General features: G+C 39.4%; 1 protein-coding gene and 1 long non-coding RNA gene across 6 annotated transcripts in view; one reads left to right on the top strand and one right to left on the bottom strand.

The window, feature by feature from the left end:
- Window positions 1–76: 76 nt before the first annotated feature.
- The window catches only part of cdc14ab (cell division cycle 14Ab), a 31,613-nt gene continuing 18,729 nt past the window's right edge, over window positions 77–12,960 (top strand). For 3 of the 5 annotated variants that reach the window (XM_085137022.1, XM_085137026.1, XM_085137021.1), the window contains exons 1-5: window positions 77–1,938; window positions 7,868–7,958; window positions 8,466–8,541; window positions 9,505–9,597; window positions 10,137–10,216. In XM_085137022.1, the coding sequence (XP_084993148.1) occupies window positions 1,794–1,938; window positions 7,868–7,958; window positions 8,466–8,541; window positions 9,505–9,597; window positions 10,137–10,216 (485 nt within the window). In that variant the 5' untranslated portion in view covers window positions 77–1,793. Of the gene's footprint in view, window positions 1,939–6,224; window positions 6,633–7,867; window positions 7,959–8,465; window positions 8,542–9,504; window positions 9,598–10,136; window positions 10,217–12,960 lie in introns of those variants that run through there. The other 2 variants (XM_085137023.1, XM_085137025.1) reach the window with 2 other exon arrangements.
- LOC146499104 (uncharacterized) overlaps window positions 9,673–12,960 on the bottom strand; it is a 43,678-nt gene continuing 40,390 nt past the window's right edge. The window contains exon 2 of the long non-coding RNA XR_014870069.1: window positions 9,673–11,678. This is a non-coding gene — a long non-coding RNA (uncharacterized LOC146499104). The remainder of the gene's footprint in view (window positions 11,679–12,960) is intronic.

Below are 12,960 nucleotides of genomic sequence, written 5' to 3'. Positions count from 1 at the left end.
GCGTCATAAAACTGATTGCAATTCAACTACCGAGTAACCTTCAGTATGATTTCTTAAAAGCAATGGTTTTTGCTCAGAATCTACATTTATTGGAAGCATGCCCACTATGAACCGATCTATCGGGCCTCTACAGATGAGCATACAGGCTGACTGGGAAGAGATGACTGCTGTGCTTCCTGAACCAAAATAAAATTCATTCAGCAAATGTACAGCATTCCCAGTTTACTGGTCTCACCTACAGGAGATCTGAAATATGGCAAATAGAAGCTTAATACAGATATGGGGATTAGAAAGGAGGAAGTTCTCAGTTGGGGTGGTTGTAGAGCAGGTTACCGACTAATGACAGGGTTGGTGGTTTGATCCTGGTGTTCATATGAATAGTAGGAAGCACTTTGATGTAGATGCATGTGTGTGAATGTGATGTTGTATAAAGTGCTATGTAAGAGCCAATCCATTTACAATTAGCCCTGTGCTGTGGCTTTATGTTGTTGTGTAGGAGCTGTGAGTGGAGGTTTATAGATATTTGACCACACACTCCTACTGTTTACATGGTTGCAAGATTTAGGCTCAAGAATTGCAGTTCATATGTAACCACTTTAATTTTGGACTGATGACTTAACCAGTTACTACACACAAACACAGGACATACACCAGGACAAGACACCGAGTCAATAGAAAAAAGTGTGTTTGTGTTTGCTGCATGTATCAAGGGACGCTTGTGTGGTTGTGTGCAGATCCAGTGTATAAATTGATATAAGAGAGAAAATCAGTCCACCAAAAAGAAAAACAAAGTTCTATCAGTACATCAGAGTGCCCGTACTGTTACGGGCACTGATGAAGTCGTTAATAGGAGGATTTACAGCTGTACGAGGGGCCCGTTTTGGCCAAATCAGCAGTGTTTTTTTAATTCTGTGTTCAGCAAATCTTTTAAAAAACATTTTTTATTTTATGTTGTGGCCTGTGGTGTCTTTCTAGTTAAGTTTTATGTCACCCCCAGAACTGGCAGGAGGGGATGACCCTAACTCTTCACACCACCTGTTCCTCAGGTTCCACAGAGTGCTCCACATCCAGCTCTCTGGGCTTTGGGCCATGACTTTCCATGCCTGTTTGGATCTCCCTTTCTTCATGTTTTCAATACTTTTGCCCTGTGTCAGTTCTCATTATTGCGCATAAATTAAATTATGGACATCTATGGTTTGATTTCTCTCCATGTGTGGATTGGATGGGTTGGTACTGAAAATTTCACTGAAAAACTGGTGAAAATTTCATATCAATAGCACCTCAGAAATATTTTTACTTAGACAACTGGTGACATGTTCAAAATGTATGTTACTCACTGTGTATTGTGTGGGTGGTTGAATGGTTAGGTATTGGCAGGATTTTTTAAATATTTTTGTAGCTTTTCTACCCCATGCAGTTTCTTCCCAAATAGCATCAAAGTTTTTTTGATGTAAAAACTGAATGTGTGCCTATGACTGCGGATTAAATGGGTAACTGGCTCCTGACTATTCTAAACCTGGTTTTAAATATAGACCTGGACTTCCTGTGTCCTATGGTCCTGTTTCCGTGATGTCATCAGTTATTGTGTTGGTTGCCCCTCTAACTCACCTGAAGTAGGTGACATGATGTACAGTGTGCATAGCAGGAAGTCCAGCTCAGAATGTGTGTTGAAACCTGAGGAGGCTGTAAACTCACACCTCTGTCCCCTCTGGAACCAGGGGTAACCCAATCCAGGGCACCTGACACCGCTTTCCTTCAGCTGTACCCTTACAGTCTGTTTGTTCCCCTGCAGCATGGCAGACACCGGGTCCTGGAGGACCCACCAGGTCAACCCTCTGATACTCCAGCCAGGACCCAGACCTGGACAAGGACCGGTACCAGTGCCGGGACCTGGATCAGGATCAGCTCCCAACTGTGTGTGGATCTCATTGATCGCAGGTGAGTTTGAAGTCGTCATTGGGATATATACAGATGCTCAATGGACGTTAAAGGACTACTCTGTAATACAAATACAGAAGGAAACTTTACCACAAACTCGGTCTGAGGAAGGATCATTTCACCTGCATTTCACACAGAATAGTTTAAAGAATTTTCTAGAAACTATTTGATTGACTTAGGAAAGACATAGGAAAAAGAAAAGAATAGAAACTCCTATTTATTGTAGGGACGCATTATTGTAACTTTAATGACATATTCTTTTTCATATTTATCTATAAATATGACTTTTTATTGACTAAATGAGGCCTAAGCCCCATAACAAGCACGTCTCTTGGTCATCTGCTTGAGGATTTGCCATTAATTACAGATAATAGACTCAAAACACCTTGACCTTGGTTACCTTTGTTTATCCAGAAATGCTGATGTCTTGGATTTGGCTGGAGGAAGAAATCTAATTTAAATGAAATTATATTGCATTCAGAATTTCATTATTTACATTGCACTTACATGTTTCACATATTAAACAAATTTTAATATTAGACTAAGATAAAAGCTACCCAAACCTGTGTGAGAGAGTAATTGCTGCCTAAACCTTAAAACTTGTGCCACCCTTGGCAGCAACAACTGCAATGAGTCTTTCACACCGTGGTGCTGGATTTTGGCCCACTGTTGCAGAATTGCTTCAACCTCATTGGAGGGTTTTTGAGCATGAGAAGAGCAGAATTTATGTTTCCACCAATTATACCAAGTGATCCAGTTCCTGAAGCAGCAAAGCATCCACAGACCATCGCACTACCACCACCATGTTTAACTGTTGCTGCTATGTGCTTCTTATGAAATGCTGTGTTCGTTTTATGGCAGATGTAACAGCAGTCAAACCTTAAAAATGTTCATCTTTTGTCTCATCAGTCACAGAACATTTTCCCAACAGTCTTGGGGATCATCAAGATGTTTTCTGGCCAATGTGAGATGAACTGTTGTGTTCTTTTTGCTCAGCAGCAGGTTTCTTCTTGAAACTCACGTTGCCACTATTGCCCAGTCTCTTTCTTATTGTTGAATTATAAACTCTGTCCTTAACTGAGCCAAGGTCTGCAGTTCTTTAGATGTTTTGGGTTCTTTTTGGCCTGGATGAGTCATTGGTGTGCTCTTGGAGCAATTGTGATAGGCTGAAAACAGAGGATAGAAACAGAGTTGATAATGGCCTAAATGTAAAATGGACCACTGTAATTTGGAGACAGCAACAAAGATGGTGTTGTAAGCTCACCTTGTTCAGACAGCAACAAGTGTGGGCAGTCACCAAGAGATGCCTCAAATAGGGTGAGACCTGTTGCAGTGGTTTATACTGGTTGGTTGATACCACACACCAAAGGCTGCTTCCTGCTCCTGGTTGGCTCTTTCGATTTGGCCATTAGTCTGCAGCTGGAAACCAGATGAGAGTCTAACATTTGGCCAAATGGCAATGCAGAACTCTTTCCAGACTCTCAAGGTGACTTGAGGGCCACTGTCTGAGATGATGACAACAAGTATCCCCTGGAGGTGGATCACATGGTTGATCGGTAGTTGATTCATTTGTAGTGCTGCAGGGAGCTAGAGGAGAGCAATGAAATGAGCAGCTTGGAGATTGATTCTCCAATGACGTTGTTAAGTGATAGCAGAGGCAACCTAATGACAAAATCCAGGGACAATGCATGTACAGGTGGAGTACAGGTCTAAGTAATCCTGCAGGTGGAGAACTTGAAGATTTATTTTGGGCACAAATAAAACAGGCAGGAAAAAGCAACACGGATGCATTTTGCTTTTCCGTTGCTACAAGAGCACTGCTCATAAACCGTAAACCTGACTAGAGGTGTCAAAGAAAACCATCTCTGCTGAGCGTCAAATGGTTGCAAACCTGGGCTAGGTCTACCTTCACCTGTCCACTTTTGATAATGAATCCAAGAAAAGTCACAGATTCAATGCACCTGTCTCATGTTAACACACAGTCTGTTTTCTAGCTGTCTTTGTACCTGGAAAACATAGTTGTGGTGGTCTATAAAGTTCTTTGAGATGATGAGTATGTCATTTAGGAAGACAAAGATAAACTGGTTCAGAAAGTCCCGAAGCACGTTGCTCGAATCTTGTTCCGTTCAGTTGTGTAAATCCACAAAGACCAGTAAACCTGTGAGCAGCCTCAGCAGCTCGGGTCAACCGATCACAGCCTGAACACAAAGAAAATATACTGGAACCCACATTAGAAATCATTTTGTATTGTGATATTTGCCCCGACGCTGAGCCACCACAGTTATTCTTAACATCCCCCCACCTACCGAACCCCACTTTAACCCCATACTCATTTTTCTGTTTAGGTGTTGAGGAAGACTCACCATCTACAATGTAGGCAACAGCAAATAGAACCGTTTAAAAAAAATAATTAATAATTCCCTTTCTTTTTCTCTGTTTTATTAGAATTAGGATTTAGATTAAAATGTTTGTATTCCAATGTAATATCATAGTTTTATTAGTTTATCAATATAGTTCAGTTAGCTTTGCACATAAATGGCTGGTAGAAATGTCTTCCAGAAAGCTACTTTTTAATTTTTTTTACTTTGAGTACATTTCAGAGCCCATACTTTTTCACTTTTACTTGAATCAGTTAAGTCAATACTTCAGTTTTTATCAGAGCATACTTTTTGGCACAAGTGTCTGTACTTCAACGCACTTATTTTATATTATAAAGAAATCCTCTTTTAACCCCTAAAAAGCAGCTTATGTAATTTTGAACTTTTATTTTTAAGTTCTTTTATAATTTGGCTAAAATCATTTGAAAGCTGAAACAACACGTAGAGATTATTTTTCAGCCCGTAAAGGTCTGAGAGTGATAAAGGCAGCTGGAAACATTTTAAAATGTCATTTTACTGTTAACTGGATTTTACTTTGAAAGGCAAGCACATTGAAACACCTTCTGTTTAAACAGTGGTACTCATGTAATGTGCACATTTTATCAGCTCAGATAAGTGACATCAATATAGATGTGGTTTTACTTTAAAGGGGTTTTAAGCTGCTGTTTGAATGATCCAGATGTCACATGTTAACTGCCATACACACCCACAAGATCAGCCATAATGATTTAGATTGAGAGAGAGATAGTGACATAGTAATACCAACAAGTCATATTAGAAAAATTCTTTCACTGCGAGTAGCCTCAACTTCCCAAATATAAAATGCTCATTTGGTACTTACCTAGTGTGCATAATGTGGACATGATTACAGTATAAAGACACCCTCTGCGTCTGATTTTCAGCTGAAAATTTGAAGCTGTTTTGTAAATGCTTTTAATGGCCAAGGTTGTTGGGTGTCTGAGAGAGCCATAAATCCATCATAATGAATATTATTTAGTTATTTATAAAAAAATAAGTTGAAAAAAACCCATGCATTTTTCCTGATCATTTTCCAGGCTCGCTTTTATAGTGATAGATGTTATCACACTGCAAGAGGAAAATCTCTTGAAAACAATCAAATGCTTCATAAAACCTTAAACTGCTACTGTGAAAAAAAGTAAAAGATATAAAAACATGGAAAAGTTCAAAGCCTTGTGACTCACAACCTTTGAATTGTGTTTCTTTGATAAAGTGTGCCTGAGATTGCTCTTGGTTTGTTACTTTTCAAGATACTCAGACAAGAGTTGCCTGTCCTGATATAACTTTTGTGGGAGATCTCTCAAATCTGAAAGACAACTTACACATCAAATTGTTAAAGGAAAGAAGAAGAAGAAGAAAACTGATAATTAATTGTTATTGCATTGGCACATTCAATAAGAATAATAAATCTGACAGTCACACCAACCCTCTATATCTGCTCATTACATCCATTTAATCCCCTGAGGTCTTCCTCGTTTCCTCCGCCCTCTCATCCTTTATCTTATATCACTTTCCCTCCTCTGCACATGTCCAAACCATCTCAATCTTGTCTCTCTCACTTTGTCTCCAAGTTGCTCAGTCTGAACTGTCCCTCTCATTGACTCATTTTTAACTCATATAATTTGTGTTCTTTTGTGAATGAAATACGGAGTTTTTGGCTTTGCAAATCGTTGCTCTGTTTTATTTACATCTTTTTTTTTTTTTTTTTTGGAACCAACTAGTTTTTTCTTTTTCCAGCTTATCAAATACTAGTCGAGTAGACCGAGTGATTGAAGGCCTCGTTGTTTGTTTCCCAGTGGAACTTGAAAGCAACGCAGAAAGGCAGCATGTTCTGTTTGGTGATTGGCTGTCGTTGCTATGGGAGCGGCTCCCGTTGCTACAGTAACGTGTCTTAAGGAGGGATTTAGGCAATCTGAGTTTTAGAGTGTCGGATCGTCGTCGAGTGGTGCTAACATGCTAATATGAAGGCTGAGAATACTTGTCGTTATAAAACAGAAAGCAATGAGTAGAAAGGCTTGTATTTTCGAGGGGAGAAGCTGAAAAGACCAGTGTGGAACTAAAGTGAAAGTTTCTAACTTTAGTTAAAACTCTCTGTTCAACTGCCTACTAGCCCGCTAACCGCTTATTGAACTGCTAGCAGTTCAGAAAAGTTTGTGGAGATAGCAGGCGGAGCAGAGACAGGTCAGGCGTTAGACGGATCCGTGACGGTGGCGGGTGCAAAGCAGTCCCCGATCCTGTCTGCCTTGTTCAGGATGAGCCAGGACTCTGAGCTGCTGGGAGCCGTAGAGTTTATCAAAGGTAACTTTAACAGTATTATTACAGAGTTAACAAGGGGACAAAAAAGCACAATACATAGTTGTTAAACTATTTGTCACAACTCCACGGAGAACCGGGAGTTGTCGAGTTAAAAAAAGTAAAATCCTATAAACGTTAAAATGATAAGTAAAAAATCAACTTTATGCCATTACACAGCAGGTTAGTGATTGTTTCCATTGGTGACTGGTTTGATATAAAGTGATGTTGATGGATAACTTTGCTTAGCGCCTACTGAACTGAAATAGAGATTGTGGCATCCTCTCAGATTTGATCAGTCATCGATGCTTCTAAAGAGGGTAACAGTGCTGTACACCTAGCAGCAGCATTCTGTAGAATTAGCCTTGGATTAGTTCCTTATCCTCTGCACTGTTTGTGCGGTCAGTGCTTGGAGTCCCCAGGGCTGCCAGCTCCGTGTTTTAAACAGAGCTTGTCGTTTGTCGTATACGAGTAGATTCATCGTGCACACAGAAAAGTCACTGTGGAGAGGCAGGCATTGCATAAAAACGTTTTTCGGAGAGTTCTACACTGTATTCTCTCTCCAGTAACACTGATCAGTTTTGCTATGAATTAAACTAAAAAAATCGAATTTTCTGAAATCCATTGTAAGCTTACTGTGTGTAACTAAATAACTCGGTGGATCACTCAGAGCCGATGAGCAGAGCGAAAGAGCTGGTGAAAACAAAGCAACAAAACCAATGCCATCTTTTATGAGTGTGTGTCTGTGTCTCATACTAGTGCATAAACAAGGATTAGAGGGTGAAAAATATGCTTCATCACTAAAGTTTGGATTTCAGAAATGAATGAGCTGTTTGGACCTAAAATGTTGCTCACTCTGCCCCATTTTTTTCCTTTTCCTGCTGCCTTTATTAGGCTTTCATAATCTCTGAAGTTAAATTCAGAATTCCAGAAGATCAAACTGTAGCAATAATCAGTCCAGACTGTGTTGCACTACAATGTTCTTGTGGGTTTAAAAACATAAAAATAAAGCTAAGCTCTTTACATAGAGAGGAGCTTCCTGAACCCTCATTTCAGGGTTGTAGACATACAGGAACAGCGCAACATAAAAGCAGAAGAAGCAGAATGCCCATAGTTGACCTGTGTGTTTATTGGTAAGCGTTGAAGGTTCAAAACTTATCAGCAAGTTGTGGTATACAATGGAAAGGCAGTGATTTCCACAATCAGCAAATCTAACTGCCTTTCATATCTGTCTCTAACAGAGCGCCTGTATTTCGCCACGTTACGCAGTAAACCCAAAAGCACAGCCAACACACACTACTTCTGCACTGATGACGAGTTTGTGTATGAAAAGTAAGTATATCACACCTGCTGCACTACATTCTGACTATGTGTGTTTTATATACAACTTGCAAAGCCAGGCATTTGTAACCAGCTTTGTCAACGACTGTGTTTAATGTTGTATTTGAAGAGTGTACCAAGAATTTGAGCTGTGCATGTGTAACCTGGCACACACATAGATGAAAGAAGTGAGATGCATTGTGTAATATAATATAATAATAACAGTGTAATATTTATTTATTTACTTATTTTTTTTTTAATGAAGTAAAAGGGATAAAAGCAACTGAGTGCTTTTCTGGATGCCGATGACTGGAAATTTTAGAGGCCTGACTGAAAGTTAAAAGAAGTTAGTCCTGCTTGGACAGTTGAAATGTTGAAGTGTGACCCCTTTACAGGAGAAATACTTCAGGAATTTAAATGGAGACTTTTACTCTCTGTATCACTTTCCTTTTCAGCCAGCAGGAGTCTGACTTCTGTGTGTCTGACTGACTGTATACTCTATGTCCTTTGTGTCTGCAGCTTCTACGCAGACTTTGGGCCTCTGAACCTGGCCATGTTGTACCGATACTGCTGCAAGCTCAACAAGAAGCTCAAGGTGAGTTTCTACTGCTGCCTCACCCTGTGCAGGAATGCCCAGAATGCAAAAGGACAGATGCTGCATGACACAATCTCACAGCAGGTTCACTCTGTGGCAGTCAACCTGCTGTGAGATTGTGTCATCTTATGTCCACTCCTCCCTCTGACTTCAAACCTCTGTTTTTTGTTTGCACGTTGCCACAGTGATTACATTCTTCTTGTCATTTGTCATGACGTCCAGCTGACTGGACGATCTGGATCCACAGCCCATGTTCATTCTCAAAACGCCCATATAAACACTGATCTGTGCTACGTGTTCATCCCACACCAAGCAGCACGTCTTCTGCTGACAGCGGTAACACAAGATCTGATCTGATCTGACACAAAGGGAGCAGGTTTAGTGGTCCTGAGCCTGCCTCCTTTCAGACTGAGAGAAAACATGCTTTCACTTGTGCACTGCAGCCTCAAACTTTTCCAGGACTTACCCGACAGACGTGCAAGCAAAAACCAAACGGTGCTCATTTTTAAGGTGCTTTACAAAACTAAACATTATGGCTAACAGATGGATTTTACCGTTTCGGTGCAGCTACCCAATCAATGAAGAAGCACTTAATGCTTAAAGAGCAAGAGTGAAAGTGGACAGTATATCCTCAGTTATAACATAAAACTAATTTTTACAGCCGGGTGCAGCACAAAAGTGACCCATGAGTTTTTGGTTCTGTTACTACTTATCTAACATAATCCCATGTAAGTCTGACTGCAACCAACTAACCGACCCGATGACTTAACGTTTGGTATTAACAGAAGATGGCACTAGACATGTTTTTAAAACTCAACTTTAAGCACTTATTTCTTAATTCCAGCTACAGTTACATATATGTCAGTTTTTGAGAGCAGGGCTCCATGGTGTAAATTAGTCTTTATACATTTAGTATTTCATGTCCACTTTGTTTAACCTTGGGTTCTTTCTCGTTGTTGGCAGTCATTCACACTGACCAGGAAGCGAATTGTTCATTACACCAGCTTCGATCAAAGGAAGAGATCCAACGCGGCTGTGCTGATTGGTGGCTATGCTGTGAGTACATCTCTGCTTCTTATCCATCTTTGTGTATAAATCAGAGCTGTTCATAAGAGAGGTGAAGCTAACAACGGGGGGACGACGACTCCCAAAACGGCAACAGGCAGCGCTAAACACAACGGTAGACTGGTTTGTTCGTTAGACTCATGGATCACTGCAGTTTTTTTTTTTTTTTTTTTTGGTTTTTGTTTTTCTTTTGTAGTCATTTCTGTCATTTCCAGGTTTCAAAAAAGGTGGTTTTGATTTTCATGAATGAGACGCTCTCATGACTCAGTGAGCAATGCTGCTGGATTCTCCACATTTCAGTTCCTGTCGCCTCATTTAATCAGTCTGTGATTTCTGTGCACGTTATCTTGTCACTACATTGAAATAAACCCTTAAACACATTGTTAAATCTTCAGCTTCTTCCGTCATCATTCGGATCCGTTTTATAGCTAAAGTTGTACAAAACTATGTTTTGGTATCATTTTTAGCTGCTTAAAAACATTCAGCATTTTTTTTAAATGCATTCTTTATTAATATCTGTCCTCTCCCAGGTGATTTACTTGAAGAAGACCCCAGAAGAAGCCTACAGAGCTTTGATCTCAGGCTCAAATGCTGCTTACCTGCCTTTCAGGTGAGTCTCTCAACAGTAGTATTACTGCAGGAAGTACATTTACCATACTAGACATCTGTACCAGCACTGTTGAAGATCCATAACTTGCAGTTCAAATGACATGGTTGATTTAAAAAAAAAGAATTATTTTTTATTCCATTTGTGTGCTGCATTTTCAACATTAAATGGTGACTTGTCTGAAAAATAATAGTATTTAGTGTTCTTATGAGCTGAGTTAAATGTTGTGAAGCAAACAACAACATCAGATCTGTCTTCAGGCTGGCGACCTAACCACACCTACCTTACAATGCTCTTGGCTAGTAGAAAGCATATGTTGGTTATACACTTTTGCTTTCTACTGTAGCACTGTTTGTTTCTAATAATTTGAATGCATTATTATCTCTGTGGAAGTTTAATAAAATAAAATATTTTCAGAGGACTTCTCTGGTATCAGTATTGAGATGCAAATTTCTTTATTTTGATGGGATTATCTTATTTTGTGGCATTAAACCAAAGCTGTACGGTTACAATGTTGAATATCCAAAAGTAGAAAGGTAGTGTTTGCCCAAAATCCCCCAAATCTAATTTTTATCACTTTATTATGGTCATGTCAACAAACATGTCTACTAACCCTAAGCCAATCAAAACTAAAAAAAAAAACCTTCAACACCGAATTATTATTTTTAACAATTAATGGCTACACCACCATAATGTGTGTTTTCAGCAGCACAAAAATGTCCTCCTATTGATGTTGAAAAGCTTTCCAAGAACACAGAGTAAGGTAACATTTTTAGTCCTTAGTTTAGATTGTGTGTATAAATCTTATTTTATCTTTTATTCTAAAATAGCTGTGGTTTTCCTCCTTTGAATATTTAATATTTGTCATTAATAAAACAAAAGTCATTCTTACTAAAATAAGTTTAGGGATGCAGCTATCGTTTAAGTGAAGGGTGTTAGCAGTTTGTATACCACAGCTAACAGTCACTGAGAGACCGACCCAGAGCAGATGAGCTCTGTGTAAGTGTGCGTGCTCACAATAAAGGACTTTTTGTTGTCACTCACTGACTTGTTACATAACAGCTGAGCGTGCTGTTGAATGGAGGAGGACTCTGTCTTTGTGGTGGCCTCATGAGAAGCTTTGAGGTCTCACCTGGCTGCTAACGGATTAAACATGATGGGTAGGGCCCACCTTTCCAGGGAGGGTTAGTAGTGAAACATTCAGTGTCTGATCACAGCTCCATTTAGTTGTAGCTATAAAGGATTCAGACCCCTGAAGCAGCTGCAGCAAACACCACTCCTAAAGACTGAGGCCATCTGTTGGAGGTGCAGCTTGGGTGTCTGAGTCTGAACAGAAATAAGAAGAATGTTTAAAATAAAAATGACATGTCTGTTTTTGCCACACCAGATGTTGGAGCAGTGTGTGTTTTTTTTTTTTTTTTTTTTTTTTTTTTTTTTTTTTTTTTTTTTCTCTTTTTTTCTTTTTCTTTTCCAAAAAACGTAAAAAAAATTTCAGTCGACAAGGTCTTGGCTTTTGGTTATGACTTCTTCTCCTCCTATATCAGCATTTATGTGGTGATATATTGCCTGCGTTGCGACAGCTATTGTATAGTATGAGTATACTGCAGCAGCGACCTCACTCCAACAGTGGTTATAAATGAAAGTTTCTGTGGAACGCTGTTACAGCAGGTAACTGTGGCCTTGATGTGTTGGTGCGTAACAGAAGCGAAGCATTAAGCAGGAATGGCACTGTTATTTATGGTGTGGACGAGTTCAGTCAGAGTGGTGTCAAAGTGAAGCGGAGTCCTTGCACACTGAGGATCTGAAACCACCTCTTACCAAAACAAGTGATGATCTCTGCAGCTGTGTGGAATATATTTATTCATCCAGACCAGGAGAGATTCCAGGAACCATGTTCATCTAAGTCTGAGGTTAAAAACAAACTCTGAGATCAGCAACTCTGAGTTTCCTGTTCCAGAACAGCTGATCAGAGTCCGTCCAATCAACGGACTAGGTTCACCCTGAGTTAACAGAGCTGATAGAGAAAGAAAGCCGTCATCACAGAGCCCTGATTCTACAATTCACCATGGCAACGGGTAAATAAAGTGCAGAGCCTCAATTTTAATCCAATGAACCGAGGAATATGAACACATGTCAGTGCTGACCAAGATATTCATCCATAAAAACAGGAGGGAAGAAGAGTCATTTTAATCAGTTTGGGCCACTCTGTCATCATCACAGCCAAAACATATTATTTCATTCATAGTTTGTTATATAATATTTAAATTGCAACATTCTGCTTTCATGATTTAGGCCAATAAGAATTTTCATTAGATAAAACTAAATCCTAATTTTACTTTTGATTTTAAATGCAATTATTCAGCTGTAAGAAGAGAGAGACAAAATGTGTAAAAACAGAAACTAAAGATCTGATTAAACAATTAAAATGATGGAGGCTACTTATATTTTATTCTGAGATTATTATAAATCTGTGTATAAATAAATGATGACAGAATGTCTGTAAAAGTGTTCATGTTAAATACACAGAATGGCAAACTACTGTAAATCTGGGATTTCAGTGTTTGTTTCAAACATAAACTTCTGGAAATGAACTGACTCACCTATGCACCCCAATAACAACTTAATGAATGATGAGATGAATTGATGTCTGTCAGCTGGTTCAGGTGCAGCAGGAGGGGAGGAGTCAGGGAAACTCAGTTTGTTGAAGAAAACCTGCCAGCAAGCAGGTGTGTGTTACCCTGGTAACT

Source organism: Neolamprologus multifasciatus, chromosome 17 (genome assembly GCF_963576455.1).
Source record: "Neolamprologus multifasciatus chromosome 17, fNeoMul1.2, whole genome shotgun sequence".
Lineage (NCBI taxonomy): Eukaryota > Metazoa > Chordata > Actinopteri > Cichliformes > Cichlidae > Neolamprologus > Neolamprologus multifasciatus.
Note: the sequence above shows the minus strand (reverse complement) of the source record. Positions and strands in the feature narration are given on the sequence as shown.